This window comes from Trachypithecus francoisi, unplaced genomic scaffold (genome assembly GCF_009764315.1).
Source record: "Trachypithecus francoisi isolate TF-2019V2 unplaced genomic scaffold, Tfra_2.0 Lachesis_group12, whole genome shotgun sequence".
NCBI classification, from domain to species: Eukaryota; Metazoa; Chordata; class Mammalia; order Primates; family Cercopithecidae; genus Trachypithecus; species Trachypithecus francoisi.
Window position 1 is genome coordinate 65,671,986 of NW_022681457.1, and position 17,272 is coordinate 65,689,257.

The 17,272-nt window shown below is 47.4% G+C and overlaps 1 protein-coding gene across 7 annotated transcripts in view; it reads right to left on the reverse strand.

Annotated features, from left to right (window-relative positions):
* LOC117092404 overlaps positions 1–7,081 on the reverse strand; it is a 41,715-nt gene extending 34,634 nt beyond the window's left edge. For 3 of the 7 annotated variants that reach the window (XR_004440786.1, XR_004440787.1, XR_004440784.1), the window contains exons 1-2: positions 5,319–6,040; positions 1,885–2,663 (exon numbers count right to left, since the gene is read on the reverse strand). Coding sequence is in view for 1 of the 7 variants with exons in the window: in XM_033225908.1 (XP_033081799.1) it covers positions 2,521–2,663; positions 5,519–5,696 (321 nt within the window). In the remaining 6 variants the exon portion in view is untranslated. Of the gene's footprint in view, positions 1–979; positions 2,826–5,245 lie in introns of those variants that run through there. The other 4 variants (XM_033225908.1, XR_004440785.1, XR_004440783.1 and 1 more) reach the window with 4 other exon arrangements.
* Positions 7,082–17,272: the final 10,191 nt, after the last annotated feature.

The window sequence follows — 17,272 nt, forward strand, 5'->3', positions numbered from 1 at the left end:
CATGCCACCTCACCCAACTAATATTTTGTATTTTTAGTAGAGAAGGGGTTTCACTATGTTGGCCAGGCTGGTCTCAAACTCTTGACTTCAGGTGATTTGCCCACCTCGACCTCCCAAAGTGCTGGGATTACAGGTGTGAGCCACCACACCCGGTCTCTTTTTACTTTTATAAAAACAGAGTCTCCTTATGTTGTCCAGGCCGGTTTTGAACTCCTGAGCTCAAGCAATCCTCCTGCCTCAGACTCCCAAAATTCTGGGATTACAGGCATGAGTCACTGAGCCTGGCCTTTAAATGGTTTAAAAGACAAAGAACAGTAACACAACACAAATCAAATTGTAATCATATTTTAAGATAAACACTGTAAGCTAGCAGACAATGTTATATAATTCAAAATTCTTTTTTTTTTTTTTTTTTTTTTTGAGACAGAGTCTCGCTCTGTTGCCCAGGCTGGAGTGCAATGGCCGGATCTCAGCTCACTGCAAGCTCTGCCTCCCGGGTTCACGCCATTCTCCTGCCTCAGCCTCCCGAGTAGCTGGGACTACAGGCGCCCGCCACCTCGCCCGGCTAGTTTTTTGTATTTTTTTTAGTAGAGATGGGGTTTCACTGTGTTAGCCAGGATGGTCTCGATCTCCTGACCTTGTGATCCACCCGTCTCGGCCTCCCAAAGTGCTGGGATTACAGGCTTGAGCCACCGCGCCCAGCCGCTATAATTCAAAATTCTAAGTGAAAACCATTCAACCTAAAATTTCAAACCTAGTTAAGGTATCATCCAAAAGAGGTAGAATTCAGACACTGTTAAGCTTATAAGGATCCCAAAGTTTTATCCCAAATTCACCTTTATCAAAGTGGTAAACAAAATAAGAATGTGTTTTTTTACAAAAATGAGAAGCTAAACCAAGAAAAAAAAAAAGAAAGACATAAGCTCCAAGAAACCAGTGACCCAATATAAGAAAGAGGCACAGGAAATTCCCGAGATGATCAGGTGCTGGGTATTTATTTACTTATTTAATTTTTTTTTGAGACAGGGTCTTGCAGTGTCACCCAGGCTGGAGTGCAGTGGTGCCATCACAGCTCACTGCAGCCTCGACCTCCCAGGCTTAAGCCATCCTCCCAACTCAGTTCTTTCACCAGCTGGCTTCTTTTTACTTATTCATTGATGAATCTCACATATTCATTTATTCACTCCACAGTGGTGAAAACTCTTAGATTTTCACTAAGTAATAAAAGTTAACATCACCAAGAATGGAACACATTGACACTGAATGTCTCTTGATGGGATAAACCGCATTAATTATGTGGTATTCCTTCCAAAGATGTATAAAAGATGAGGTACATCCAAATTAAAGAACACTCTACAAAATAACTATCCAGGCGCCGTGGCTCGTGCCTGTACTCCTAGCACTTGGGGCAGCAGAAGTGGGAGGATCTCTTGAGCCCAAGAGTTTGAGACCACACTGGACAACATAGCAACACCCCATCTACAAAAAATAAAAAATTAGCCAGGCGTGATGGCGCAGGCCTGTAGTCCCAGCTACTCAGGAGGCTGAAGCAAGAGGGTCCCTTGAGCTCAGGAGTTCGAGGCTGCAGTGAGCTATCATCGCGCCATTGTATTCCAGCCTGGGCGATAGAGCAAAGCCCTGTCTCCAAAACTAAAACCAAAAAACAAAACCCCCCAAAACTCACCATCACCAAAAACAAAATAAGTAACCTGTATTGTTTGAAAATGTCAAGGTCGTGAACAGGTAGGATACACAGAAAACAAATAGGTGGAAGATTTAAATCGAAACATTTTAGTAGTTTCATTAAATGTACAGAGGAGATATGTGCCTATCATTGGGAGTCTGAGACAAGATAAAAGCACGGATCTCATAACAATACATTACTTTGAAATCTTCTTTCTTGCTCAGTACAGCTCCGGCCGCGGTGCCGCCTGGCTCTCGTATTCCTGGTTCTCGGCGGGCTGTGGGGCCTCCGCGCCGCAGCCGCAGCCGTTAGTCTTGTCGGGTAGGTGACTCCTTCAGTGAGCAGCGGCAGCGACAAGAAAGGCCTGGCGGGGCTGCTCTGTCTTCCCACCTACCCGAGAACCCTGAGGAGAAGCCTCCGGCCCTTAAGGAGGCTTGGGGTGGGTGGGCGGCCGCTGCCGCCGCCATGTTGGACTGGAGGCACGCACGCTCCCAACGCTCTGCGCAAATCACCGCGGGAGGGCCTGGGGCCGCTTGTCTTTTGACCCCGTCCTTGGAACCCGAGGAGACTTGCAGTTCCCAGGGGAGGGTGTGTGTGTGAGTCGGGGGACGGAGGCCGTCTACGCCATCGCAGGGGCGGGGGAAGCCCAGATTAGAGCATCAGCCTGAGAGAAGCAGTGCTTCTGGTTCTCCGCTCCGCCTCCGATCTTTCAGCGAGGCCTCGGGCCGGTCATCTCGCCGCCTCGTACCTCAGTTTTGCCATCCGTGAAGTGGATCTGGGCCTGCCTGACTCACTCGTTCATCAGGGGAGGGGGCCTGGAAGCTCTGGGAGCCCTTTCAAAGGACGTTGCCTTCCACGAAATCGTACCTATCGTTATTCACTCTGCGGTAACCACTCGGATTTGAGTTGGGGGTGTTTGCACGGTCATTCAGCTTCCTCTTCACCCTCCTGCCGTTCGTCTTCCCCTCCAGTTTATCTCCTGAAAGAGTTTGAAAGTGAGCCTTGTCTATTATTCATAAGCTCCTGGCGGGGCGCGGTGGCTCACGCCTGTAATCCCAGCACTTTGGGAGGCCGAGGCGGGCGGATCACGAGGTCAGCAGATCGAGGCCATCCTGGCTAACACGGTGAAACCCCGTGTCTACTAAAAAATGCAAAACAAAATTATAAGCTCCTGTAGGTGTATGTGGCATTTCCCTTAAAACATGCAGACCAAAGGAAAGGCAATCTTCTCTCCCCGCCCCCCAACAAAGCAGTTAACTTGGCAGAGGCCACCCCTTGTATGGAAAAGAGAGGGAGACTCCGTCTCAAAATAAATAAATAAATAAAAATAAAAAATAAATCTAGAACATGGATATCCCCTTGATTTAGCAGACCTAGCTGACCACACAAGGGGCTCTATTGTTAGGCTGCATCACGGGCCACAAAGACCCAGGTATCTACCCAGTTGCTAGAAACCATCATGAGAGTTAGATACCACTTTTCTGCTGGAAATACAGACCATTTCCTGAAGCGGTATCGTTGAGGTAAAACATAGGCCTTTTGCAGTCTTACATTTTGAGTAAGGCCAAACCTGCCTAGTGTTATAAAACCAGACAAAAAACCCAGGTACCCAGTCTTGCAGGATAGAAATGTGTGACTAAAATTAAGCATCGATGTGAGAAGACTACAAATTAGCGGGAACGATTGGACAGGAGCATGCTATACATTACTTAGATTAATGTTGATATTTAAGAAGCCAGGATATTGGTTTGTTTTTGAGGGGTGCCCATCTACTTTATGTAAGAGGCTGTAAACTACACTTTCAGTTTCCGCTTAATCCTTGTTCAAACAAGGAATAATTTCTTATTCCAAAGTAGACATTGGTACATCTTTTACTAGGTACATAATTTGGGATCAGTCTGATAAAGCTCCTTAGAAGTACTTACAGTACACCCTCACAAGGGTGTACCATCTATCTATGGTTTAAACAGAAATTAAAATTCTACCTTCGTGGAGAAATTTGCCAAGTTTTAATGGATTCAATACTCATTAAAAACTTTTAGCCTGGGGCCGGGCGCGGTGGCTCACGCCTGTAATCCCAGCACTTTGGGAGGCCGAGGCGGGCGCATCACGAGGTCAGAAGATCGAGACCGTCCTGGCTAACACGGTGAAATCCTGTCTCTACTAAAAATACAAAAAATTAGCCGGGCGTTGTTCCAGGCGTCTGTAGTCCCAGGTACTTGGGAGGCTGAGGCAGGAGAATAGCCTGAACTCGGGAGGCGGAGCTTGCAGCGAGCCGAGATCGCGCCACTGCACTCCAGCCTGGGCGACAGAGCGAGACTCCGTCTCAAAAAAAAAAAAAACTTGGCCGGGCGCGGTGGCTCAAGCCTGTAATCCCAGCACTTTGGGAGGCCGAGATGGGCGGATCACGAGGTCAGGAGATCGAGACCATCCTGGCTAACACGGTGAAACCTCGTCTCTACTAAAAATGCAAAAAACTAGCGGGGCGAGGTGGCGGGCGCCTGTAGTCCCAGCTACTCCGGAGGCTGAGGCAGGAGAATGGCATAAACCCGGGAGGCGGAGCTTGCAGTGAGCTGAGATCCGGCCACTGCACCCCAGCCCAGGAGACAGAGCAAGACTCCGTCTCAAAAAAAAAAAAAAAAACTTTTAGCCTGACTTGATCTTTGACATAATTATTGGTGTAAAACAATGGCTTCTGTGGAAAGTTAAAGTTTTAGTGGTTTGCTATTTGTAAAATACAGGCTTTTTCATGTATCATATTAGCATATAAGCTGGCTTAATCATTAGTACTGATCTTAAAGTTGCTAAGACACCAGATATCTGTTACTTTGTAATTTGAGTTTTTTAAAAAATACCGAAATTGGCTTTTCGATGTGTGAAAAGGACTACTTATTAGATACTTGTTTTTAAATTTACATTCAATTAATTAAAGCTAGACTCTACTCTTTATATTCTTAGGCTTGGCATACTATTCATATGTTTTGTAATAAGTGTATAAAAATAATATCTTTGACTTTGTATATATAAAAAAAGAAATATTCAGGCCGGGCGCGGTGGCTCAAGCCTGTAATCCCAGCACTTTGGGAGGCCGAGACGGGCGGATCACAAGGTCAGGAGATCGAGACCATCCTGGCTAACACGGTGAAACCCCGTCTCTACTTAAAAAAAATACAAAAAACTAGCCTGGCGAGGTGGCGGGCGCCTGTAGTCCCAGCTACTCGGGAGGCTGAGGCAGGAGAACGGTGTAAACCCGGGAAGCGGAGCTTGCAGTGAGCTGAGATCCGGCCACTGCACTCCAGCCTGGGTGGCAGAGCAAGACTCCGTCTCAAAAAAAAAAAAAAAAAAAAAAAAAGAAATATTCTTTCTTGCTTTAAAAGGCATGTTGGATTTGCATTCTAGCCCATAATAAATATAACTGTTTTAACATAAAAATCTATTTATGTTGTTTATCAGATATTAGGTTGTTTTTCCCTCTCCTGTTCAACCTCCAAATAAAATCGATGCTCCAGAATGATGCCCTCTTACCATAATTTTACAAATACCTGGCTCCAAGGTTACTACCTGATACAAAGATACAATGCTGGTCTCCCAAACAGGCAATCGACATTGACACTCACACAGCTTCCACTCACACCTGCGATCACAAGGCAGCATCTTCGGGCCCTCGTCGCCCACGAACCGCTCCCAGAGAGCATCCGCGCACAATCTCATCCCATCCACGATTTTGATTCCTTTCCTTCCGCTTCTTCAACCCGATCCGGGACGAGACTATCAGGTCCCACCTCCACCTTCACCTTCATTTTCAGCGCAATGCAGACTAAGCCCTGGACTCACCCATATACAGATTGAACTGTCCGGTCAGTGTTTCATCCTCTCTGCATTCTGAGGGCGAGTTAGCATCTGCGTGTGTGAGTTCCAAACTAACAGCCAGGACCAGGCTTGGAGCGAAGAATGCTTTGGCTCGTATCGTGGCTGGGTTGCCCACGTCTCTGCCCTGGACTACATTTCCCATCGGTTCTACCGCTTGCAGCTACTTCCGCCGAGAACCGGAAGCACGTTTTCCTGTGTCGTACCCCAGATAACAGAGCTGCCAGGGATAATGAGGCCTGGCCACTCTAGCGGGCGAGCCAGCCCCATAGCGAGCCGCTCGGCATGAGGGCTCTGCGATCCTCGGTGCAGAGGAGCGGTAAATGGAAACAAGCCCGGCTTGGCGATGAGAGGCGTAGGGAAGCCCGCAGTCGGGCTCTGCACTACATTTCCCAGAGGATCCCGCAGGCCGACACCACGTCTCGCGAGATTTCGGCTTCCTCTTAGCCAGGTGGCGGGACCGTTTGCTGTGCCGAATTAGCTGCCGCGGAAAGCTGAGGGTGAGGAATCCGGCTCCGGTCATTTTGTGTGTGGAGGGCTGAGGAGAGGACTTTGCGTGTGTGATCGCCATGGTTGCCGCGGGTCTTCGTGGTCTGTGACTGCGGCTGTGTGGTGCTGACTCTGGGTGATCAGGTGGGCGCTTGTGACTGCGCGCCCGGAGTGGGTGTGTGTCCCGGACGAGCCTCGTGGTGCGTGCGGATGTGGAGAACCGGTGACTGTGTGGTTGGACTGCGTGTCCCGGGGTGGGTGTGTGACTTTACCTGTGTGTGCTGTACCGTGTGTGCGTGAGTTGCAGGTCTGTGGCTGTGCAGGTGCAACTTGTATGGCCCCTTGGTGTGTGTGAGAGAGGAAAGTGTGATTGTCTGTGGGGCAGTGGGGAAGTGGATATGGGGAGGTGTGTGTGCGATTGGGGCTTTGTGTGTTCCCTTGAGAGAAAAAAACCCGTTAGGCAGTTAGGGTGGGTCCTTGATAAAACTCCTTTAAACAGAGAAACAGCCAGAAAAATCAGGCTGCAGGCACAGATAAGGAAAACTCCCACAGGGCGTTGTTCTGAAGACATTCCTCAGCTGCACAGATAAGGGACCGAGGCCCAACATAGAAACGCCTTTGTCCTTTGTGTGACCAGCGGGCTTCCAGCAAATAGTCGCTTCTTTTGTGGGCATATACACGGTGGGCTGTTAGATTTTGAAGGAAAGGTGAGGGTTAAAGAAGAGAGTTGGCAGCTCTATGGCGGGGACCAACTAAATCCCAGAGCCCATTGCCGCTCACAGGCTGGGGTAACTACAGGCCTGAGCAGGAGGGGTCTGGGCGGTATGGCTTGTTGCCTGGGAGAATGTTTATAAGCATGTTTCTTGGGCCTTTGCCCAGCAGGATGTGATAAGGAAGTCAGGCGGTTGGGAAGGATGTTTCTCACAGCCCAAACCACAATGGAATGTTTCCCTCTGACCAGGGTCTGTGAAATGGTGGGGGCTTACAAAATGGTGCAGCTTGGACTAACAGGTTCCGGCGGCCACTTTCCTTTTTTGGACATGCTTTAGACTGTGAGCCCAACCTCTTTGAATCATAACTTCAGTCCCTGATTGGTCCCGAGCCAAGCTTTCACTTCAGCCCCTGATTGGTCCTGGGCCAAACTTTCACTTCAGCCCCTGATTGGTCCTGGGCCAAACTTTCACTTCAGCCCCTGATTGGTCCTGGGCCAAACTTTCACTTCAGCCCCTGATTGGTCCTGGGCTAAGGTCCCAGGGCCAAGTTGAGTAGTGCTTTCTCCCAGACAGCCCACAGACCGACCAGTCAGCACATTCCTCCCCTTCCCGGTTCATAAAAGCCCCAGATTCAGCCTCCTAGTTGGCAACCCTCTTTCGGGTCCCCTCCGCTGGGCAGAGCTTTCTTCTTTTGCTTATTAAACGTCCGCTCCGACCTCATCCTTTGTGTCCATGTTCCTTAATTTTCTTGGCCGTGAAAGAAAGAAGGCAAAAAGAGCCTTTACCCTAACAACTCAATTGCTGGAGAGATTAGTGCATATTCTATGTGGCATCACACACCACAGCCCTGGGATTGAAAGCCATGCAGTTTATGGGATGGTGTTAATCTCAGTCCAAATAGGTGATAAGATCTTTAGCTTTGCTGTATTTTAGGGTAGGAATGAGATTGGGGGCTTGATCAATAGTTTGTACCAGTAGGACCAGGGATTTGCCCAGACATCTGTGAGTAAATGCTTCGGCCAGTTTCCATGTCAGTATTGAATTAAATTCTCATACGGTTCTGTGATTTTCTCAAATACAGATATGGTCTTTGTCCCTATTTCCTCGCATACAACTCCTAAAATCCTTGGAATCTCCTAAGTACTGGCTTTTTTCTTTCTTTCTTTCTTTCTTCTTTCTTTCTTTCTTTTTTTTTTTTTTGATGAAGTCTAGCTCTGTCACCCAGGCTGGAGTGCAGTGGCGCGATCTGCACTCATTGCAACCTCTGCCTTCCGGGTTCAAGCAGTTCTTCTGCCTCAGCCTCCCGAGTAGCTGGGACTACAGGAATGCGCCACCACGCCTGGCTAATTTTTGTATTTGTTTTTTTAGTAGAGACAGGGTTTCACCATGTTGGCCAGTCTGGTCTGGAACTCCCGACCTCAGGTGATCTGCCTGTCTTGGCCTCCCAAAGTGCTGGGATTACAGGCATGAGCCACCGCACTCAGCCTTTGGGTTTTTATATGTTAGCAATTGACCAATAGCTTCAGGATGGGGGCTGGTCATCAGAAAGACCAAGGCAGGATTAGAGGGTTGGGACTTTCAGCCCCTACCCTCCCACCCCTGGGGAGTGGAGGGAACTGAGGATTAAGTTGATGGCAAGTGGCCAATGGTTTAATCAATCATGCCTGGATAATGAAGCTTCCTTACAAACCCAAAAGGAGTGTATTTGGAGAGCTTCCAGAGAGCCGAACACATGGAGGTTCCTGGAGGGTCGTGCCCAGGGAGGGCATGGAAGGTCTCTGCCCCTTTCCACATACGTCGCCCTAGGCATCTCTTCATCTGTATCCTTTGGAATATCCTTATAATCAGCCAGTAAATGTGTTTCCCTGAGGTCTGTGAGCCATCTTATTCTAGCAAATTAATCTAACCCAAAGAGGGGGTTGTAGGAACCCCGAATTGAACCTGTCAGTCAGAAGTTCTAGAGGCTGGGACTTGTGACTGGTGTCTGAAAGGGGAGCAGTTTTGGGGGCTGAGGCTTCAACCTGTGGGATGACACTATGTCATGGTGTATAGTGTTAGAATCGAATTGGTGGACACCCAGCTGGTGTCTGCTGCAGAACTGATTCCTTGCTGTTGATGGGGAGAAATCTCATATTTTGAGGCCACAGAAGTCTTCTGAGTTGATTGTTGTGGTTTTGGTGTGAAGCAGAGGAAGAATACAGTTTGAGTTTTTTCCAAATGGGTTCACACTGGGGGTTCTCAACCTCGAATCCATCAACTCCATCACTGACTTTTTATTTATTGATTGATTTTTATTTTTGAGGTAGGGTCTCACTCTGTCTCCCAGGCTGGAGTGCAGTGGTATGATCTCAGCTCATTGCAGCCTTGATCTCCTATGCTCAAGTGATTCTCCTACCTCAGCCTGCCAAATAAGCTGAAACCAGAGGTACACACCAGCACTCTGGCGTAATTAAAAATAATTTTCAGTAGAGAAGAAGACTCACTATGTTGCCTGGGCTGGTCTTGAACTCCTGAGTTCAAATGATCCTCCCACCTCTGCCTCCAAAGTGCTAGGATTACAGGCATGAGCTGCCTCACCTATCACTGATTTTCTCTTTTATTTTCTTTTTTCCTTTGTTTTCTTTTCTTTTTTTTTTTTTTTTTTTTTTTTTTTTTTTTTTTTTTTGAGACAGAGTCTCACTCTGCCTTGCCCAGGCTGGACTGCAGTGGTGCAATCTCAGCCCACTGCAGCCTCTGCCTCCCAGGTTCAAGTGATTCTCCTGTTTCATCTTCCTGAGTAGCTGGGATTATGGGTGTCTGCCACCACACCTGACCAATTTTTGTGCAGGGTTTTACCATGTTGGCCAGGCCAGTCAAAAACTCCTGATCTTAGGTGATCCACCCACCTTGGCCTCCCAAAGTGCTGGTATTACAGGTGTGAGCCGCCACACCTGGCCTTTTGTTTTTTTAAGACAGGGTCTCAGTCTATTACCCAGACTGCAGTGCAGTGGCAGGGTAGTGGCATACTGCAGCCTTGACCTCCGGGGCTGAAGGGATCCTCGCACCTCAGCCTCCCAAGGAGCTGGGTTACAGGCATATGGCACCATGCTGGGCTAATATTTGTATTTTTTGCACAGACGGGGTTTTGCCATGTTGCCCAGTCTGGTCTCGAACTCCTGAGCTCCAGCAATCTTCCCACCTGAGCCTCCTAAAGTGCTGGGATTACAGGGAAGAGCCACTGCACCCAGCCTATCACTGCATTTTTAAAGGGAAGGAGGACTATAGTGAGATTCACTAAGAGTTACAGAAAAGGTAGAACCCTAGACAGATTTAAAGACAGAGATTATAATATACTGAGATGATAATATCCAAATTTAGCTTTCATAGATAGGGAAATTTGAAGTACATCAGGCTATAAGGTGGCATACTGTGCAACTAATTAAAACTATGTTTGAAAGAGAGCAAATACATTTTCATTATTATGAGTAATATTAAGCAACAATGAAAATAATAGAAATACTCAAGAAATTGATATATTTAAATCCTCCTTTTTTGGAAAGAGAAGTATTGATTTTTTTTTTTTTTTTTTTTGAGACAGAGTCTGGCTCTGTGGCCCAGGCTGGAGTGCAGTGGCCGGATCTCAGCTCACTGCAAGCTCCGCCTCCCAGGTTTACGCCATTCTCCTGCCTCAGCCTCGCGAGTAGCTGGGACTACAGGCGCCCGCCACCTCGCCCAGCTAGTTTTTTGTATTAGTAGAGATGGGGTTTCACCGTGTTAGCCAGGATGGTCTCGATCTCCTGACCTCGTGATCCGCCCGTCTCAGCCTCCCAAAGTGCTAGGATTACAGGCTTGAGCCACCGCGCCCAGCAATATTTTTAAAGATTCTAATCAAAACTTCTCTTTTAAAAAAATTGATTCGGGCCGGGCGCGGTGGCTTAAGCCTGTAATCCCAGCACTTTGGGAGGCCGAGACGGGCAGATCACGAGGTCAGGAGATCGAGACCATCCTGGCTAACCCGGTGAAACCCCGTCTCTACTAAAAAATACAAAAAACTAGCCGGGCAAGGTGGCGGGCGCCTGTAGTCCCAGCTACTCAGGAGGCTGAGGCAGGAGAATGGCGTGAACCCGGGAGGCGGAGCTTGCAGTGAGCGGAGATCCGGCCACTGCACTCCAGCCTGGGTAACAGAGCGAGACTCCGTCTCAAAAAAAAAAAAAAAAAAGATTCGGCCAGGCTCTGTGACTCACGTCTGTAATCCCAGCACTTTGGGAGGCCAAGGCAGGTGGATCACAAGGTCTGGAGATCGAGACCATCCTGGCTAACATGGTGAAACCCTGTCTCTACTAAAAAAAAAAAAAAAGACAAAAAAATTAGCCAGGCGTGGTGGCGGGCGCCTGTAGGCCCAGCTACTCGGGAGACTGAGGCAGGAGAATGGTGTGAACCCAGGAGGTGGAGCTTTCCACTGCACTCCAGCCTGGGCGACAGAGTGAGACTCCATCTCAAAAAAAAACATAAAATAAAATAAAATTGATGAGTCTATGGAGATAGGGAGGGAATAACGTATGTTTATTGAACACCTAATATCCCACTTACCTGAATGTCATTTATTCTTTATTATAGTTTTGTTGTTGTTGTTGTTGAGACACGGTCTTGCTCTGTCACCCAGGCTAGAGTGCAGTGGGGTAGTCACAGCTCACAGATGTACACCACCATGCCTAGCTTCTTTTTTTATTTTGTTTTATACTATTTTTGCAGACTTGACTTGAACTTCTGGGCTCAAGCGATCCTCCTGCTTTGGCATCCCAAAGTGCTGGGATTATAGGCGTAAGCCAGTGTGCTCAGCCACTATTACAGTCTTGATAGTAGAAGTGTCTCAGTGTACTGGAAAACTTTGTCTAAATTTCGAAAAAATATTAAAAAACACATTGCTGTTATTTGGCCAACACAGATTTCTTTGCTCCATCATTATTTATTGGCATTATTAGCCTGTTGACTTTCAATTTCCTTAAATCCCTTTTGTTCCATTTTTGTTTTTTTTTTTTTTGGTCCCCCAAATAGAAGTGTTTTTTTTTGTTTTTTGTTTTTTTTTTCTGATACGGATTCTCACTCTTGTCACCCAGGCTGGAGTGCAGTGGTACGATCTCAGCTCACTGTAATCTTCACCTTTCAGGTTCAAGCGATTCTCCTCCCTCAGCCTCCCAAGTAGCCTAGATTACAGGCATGCGCCACTACAGCCCACTAATTTTTTGAATTCTTTTTTTTTTTTTTTTTTGAGATGGAGTTTCACTCTTGTTGCCCAGGCTGGAGGGCAATGGCACAATCTCTGCTCACTGCAACCTCTGCCTCCTGGGTTGAAGCAATTCTCCTGCCTTAGCCTCCCAAGTAGTGGGGATTACAGGTGTAAGCCACCAAACCCAGCTAATTTTTGTATTTTTAGTAGAGACAGGGTTTCGCCATGTTGGCCAGGCTGGTCTGGAACACCTGACCTCAAGTCATCTGCCCACCTCGGCCTCCCAAAGTGCTGTGATTATAGGCATGAGCCACTATGCCCGGCTTTTTTGTGTTTTTATATTTATATTTTTTAATTTATATTTTGATACGGAGTCTCACTTTGTTGCCCAGGCTGGAGTACAGCGGCACGGTCTTGGCTCACTGCAACCTCCACCTCCCAGGCTCAAGCGATTCTCCTGCCTCTGCCTCCTGAGTTGCTGGGATTACAGGCACCCGCCACCACACCTGGCTACTTTTTGTATTTTAACTAGAGACAGGGTTTCACCATGTTGGCCAGGCTGGTCTCGAACTCCTGACCTCAGGTGATCTGCCCACCTCAGCCTCCCAAAGTGCTGAGATTACAGGCTTGAGCCACTGCGCCTGGCCTTTTTTGTATTTTTTTTTTTGAGACAGAGTCTCGCTCTGTCACCCAGGCTGGAGTGCAGTGGCGCGATCTCGGCTCACTACAAGCTCCGCCTCCCGGGTTCACGCCATTCTCCTGCCTCAGCCTCCAGAGTAGCTGGGACTACAGACGCCCGCCACCACGTCCGGCTAATTTTTGGATTTTTAGTAGAGATGGGGTTTCACCATGTTAACCAGGATGGTCTTGATCTCCTGACCTTGTGATCTGCCTGCCTCGGCCTCCCAAAGTGTTAGGATTAAGTAGAGACCAGGTTTCACTATGTTGATCAGGCTGGTCTCGAACTCGTGACCTCAAATGATCTACCCGTCTTGGCCTCCCAAAGTGCTGCGACTACAGGCATGAGCCACTACACGTGGCCAAAATATTTATATTTTGATGGACATAGTTCACCAATTTTTTCCTGTGTGTTTGTGTTCATTTTAAGGAATGGTTGATCACATTCAAATAGATTCAAGTTTCGAGGTAAGAAATGAAACCACGCCGGGCGCGGTGGCTCAAGCCTGTAATCCCAGCACTTTGGGAGGCCGAGACGGGCGGATCACGAGGTCAGGAGATCGAGACCATCCTGGCGAACACTGTGAAACCCCGTCTCTACTAAAAATACAAAAACTAGCCGGGCGACGTGGCGGGCGCCTGTAGTCCCAGCTACTCGGGAGGCTGAAGCAGGAGAATGGTGTAAACCCGGGAGGCGGAGCTTGCAGTGAGCTGAGATCTGGCCACTGCACTCCAGCTGGGCGACAGAGCGAGACTCCGCCTCAAAAAAAAAAAAAAAAAAAAAAAGTATTGTATTATATATCTACCAACAAGACATTCGTTTCAGATTTTTTGGTTTTGTCTTCAAGGAACATTCTTCTGCATACAACTTCATACTTTTAAAATTCTCTGGCCTGGCTCAGTGGCTCATGCCTGTAATCCCAGCACTTTGGGAGGCCAAGTTGAGGGGATCGTTTTAGGCCAGGAGTTCAAGACCAGCCTGGCAAACATGGTGAAACCCGGTCTCTACCAAAAATACCAAAATAATTAGCCAGGTGTGGTGGTGTGCACCTGTATTCCCAGCTACTTTGATGGCTGAGGCACAGGAATCACTTGAACCCAGGAGGCAGAGGTTGCAGTGAGCTGTGATCACCTCACTGTACTCTAACCTGAGCAACAGATTGAGACTTGTCTCAAAAAAAAAAAAAATTATTGACTGGGCGTGGTGGCTCACGCCTGCAATCCCAGCACTTTGGGAGGCTGAGGCGGGCCGATCACCTGCGGTCGGGAGTTTGAAACCAGCCTGACCAACATGGAGAAACCGCACCTCTACTAAAAATACCAAATTAGCCAGGTGTAGTGGCGCATGCCTATAAACCAAGCTACTTGGGAGGCTGAGGCAGGAGAATTGCTTGGACCCAGGAGGCAGAGGTTGCAGTGAGCCAAGATCGCACCACTGCACTCCAGCCTGGGCAACAAGAGCGAAACTCCGTCTCAAAAAAAAAAAAAGAAAAAAACAAAACTTTACTTTGGATAAGTACTTAGAAATGGAATTTCCAGGTTAGCCACTAGATATTATTAATGGATTTAATATGAAAAACCTTTTCTTGAGGATATATAAATCTTTAAAAGACAGGGTCCCTATTCTTTAGTTATAAATAAAGCAGCATTTGTAAGGTAATATTCAGAAAACGGCTGGGTGCGGTGGCTCAGGCCTGTAATCTCAGCACTCTGGGAGGCCGAGGCGGGTGGATCACAAGATCAGGAGATTGAGACCATCCTGGCTAACACGGTGAAACCCCGTCTCTTTTAAAAACATACAAAAAATTAGCCAGGCATGGTGGCGGTCACCTGTAGTCCTAGCTACTCAGGAGGCTGAGGCAGGAGAATGGCGTGAACCCGGGAGGTGGAACTTGCAGTGAGCTGAGATTGCGCCACTGCACTCCAGCCTGGGTGAGAGAACGAGACTCCGTCTCAAAAAATAAATAAATAAAAATTCAGAAAATATCAGATAATATCATATAAAGTCCTCCTGTTCATGCTGATGACATTGGATGGCCAGTTAAGGATGACGCTTCATTCTGTCCCCTGCAACCACGGTCCTGTCATGACTAAATGATACTGACCCTATGAGAACACTGTGGATGTGAAAGCATTTCCTCAAGTTAGCTTTTTGGCCTGCTGGTTTTAATCTAACGATGGATATCCAAAGTGAAACTAATGGAGTGAAATGATGGTGCATCTGTTGGGGGGAATCAGAGACAGCTAGAGCAAGGGCAGACACCTGCTGAACTCATCTCTCCTAAGAGCGGAAGCGAGCAGCAGTGTTGCTAGCAGGGCTACTGCGCATCTGTACACGTGGCTCCAATGGTTCTGACTTGTTTTTTTCCCCAGTATGACCCTAATACATGGGGCAAGTTAGAAAATCAGAGTTGGCCGGGCGTGGTGGCTCACGCCTGTAATCCCAGTACTTTGGGAGCCAAGATGGGTGGATCACTTGAGACCAGGAGTTCGAGACCAGCCTCGGCAACACAGTGAAACCCCGTCTCTACTAAAAATACAAAAATTAGCTGGGCGTGGTGGCAGGCACCTATAATCCCAGCTTCGAGAAGCTGAGGTTGCAGTGAGCCGAGATCAGGCACTTCAGCCTGGGCGACAGAGCGAGACTGTCTCAAAGAGAAAAAAAAAGTGGGGAAAGGAAAAAAAGAAAATCACAGCTTGTTCGCCACTTGCAGCTAAAGCAACAACACACATGCACAAAAATTATTCAGTAAAAGCAAAACAGTTTTGATGTATCTTGAGATTTTGTTTTATATCCAAAGGAAGACTCTATCTTTTATGTTTGAACTACCCTTTGGAAAATGCCTTCTATATAACAAATGTTGTAATTCTCTTCTAATTGGACCTTGAGGTCTCTCAGGAGAATGGCTATAAACTCTAGTCTCACCCTAATGGGGCTCTAGGGGAGGGGCTTGTGGGTCTTTACAGTAGCCTTTCACTGGACATTTATTTTTCCTGGCCCACAGCCTAATGCTTAAGTGTCTGACCCATGGCCAGATGTCTCAGAGGAAACTTGTTTATACTGGCAGATGCCTTGCAACTTTTGTCTGACTTGTGTGCAGTTTATTCCTACCATGATACCCACTCTTTTTTTTTTTTGAGACAGAGTCTCAATCTGTCACCAGGCTGGAATGCAGTGGTGTGACCTTGGCTTACTGCAACCTCCACCTTCTGGGTTCAAGCAATTCTCCTGCCTCAGCCTCCCGAGCAGCTGGGACTACAGGTGCGTGCCACCACGCCCAGCTAATTTTTGTATTTTTAGTAGAGACAGGGTTTCACCATGTTGGCCAGGATGGTCTTAATCTCTTGACCTCGTGATCTGCCCAACTCGGCCTCCCAAAGTGTTGGGATTACAGGCGTGAGCCATCGCACCTGACCTTTTTTTTTTTTTTTTGAGGCAGATCTTGCTCTGGTGCCTAGGCTGAAGTGTAGTGGCAGGATCACAGCTCACTGCAGCCTCAACCTCCTGGGCTCAAGCAATCCTCCCACCTCAGCCTCCCAAGTTACTGGGACTACAGGCATGTCCCACCACCTCTGGCTAATTTGTATATGATATATATTTTTGTAGAGATAGGGTTTTGCCATGTTGCCCACCTGTGATTACAGGTGTGGGTTACCACACCCAGCCAATGTATATTTAATTAGCGAGGTGCTATCTATACTATTTTATGGAAGTATTAATTAGCGAAGTGCATTAGTGGTTTCTTATTGTTGTTGTTTTTGTTTGAGACAGAGTTTCGCTCTTATTGCCCAGGCTGGAGTGCTGTGCTGCAATCTCGGCTCACCGCTACCTCCACTTCCCAGGTTCAAGCAATTCTCCTGCCTCAGCCTCCCAAGTACCTGGGATTACAGGCATGTGCCACCACCCCCAGCTGATTTTGTATTTTTAGTAGAGACTAAAATGGTCTCTCCATGTTGGTCGGGCTGGTCTCAAACTCCCGACCTCAGGTGATCCATCCGCCTTGGCCTCCCAAAGTGTTGGAATTACAGACGTGAGCCACCGCGCCCGGCCAATAGAGGTTTTTAAACTTTTTGTAGATAGTTTTGAAAGATCCTGTCTTCCTTTAAGAAATGAGAAAAGGCTGGGTGTGGTGGCTCATGCCTGTAATTCCAGCACTTTGGGAGGCCAAAGCAGGTGGATTGGTTGAGCTCAGGAGTTTGAAAGCAGCCCGACCAAATGGCAAAACCTCGTTTCTACTAAAAATACAAAACATTAGCTGGGCATGCATGCCTATAGTCAAAGCTAACACAAAGGCTGAGGTGGGAGGATCACCTGAGCTTGGGAAGTTGAGGCTGCAGTGAGCTGTGATCATGCCACTGCACTCCAGCCTGGGCAACAGAACGAGACCCTGTCTCAAAATGAAAACAAAAACAAAAAAATGAGGCAAGAGGAAAAAAAAATAACAAGAAAGAAAGTGGTAAGGGAGGAGTGCCTATTTATTAAGCTTTTGTTGTAAATAGTAATTTGCATATCAGATGTTCACTGTAATATTCTTTCAGTTTTGCCTGGCCTACAGCTTGCTGTGTGCTTTTGTACTCTGTTTCATTTATTTAGGAAATAATATATCAGTGTGTTTTATTCATTCCCAGCTCTAA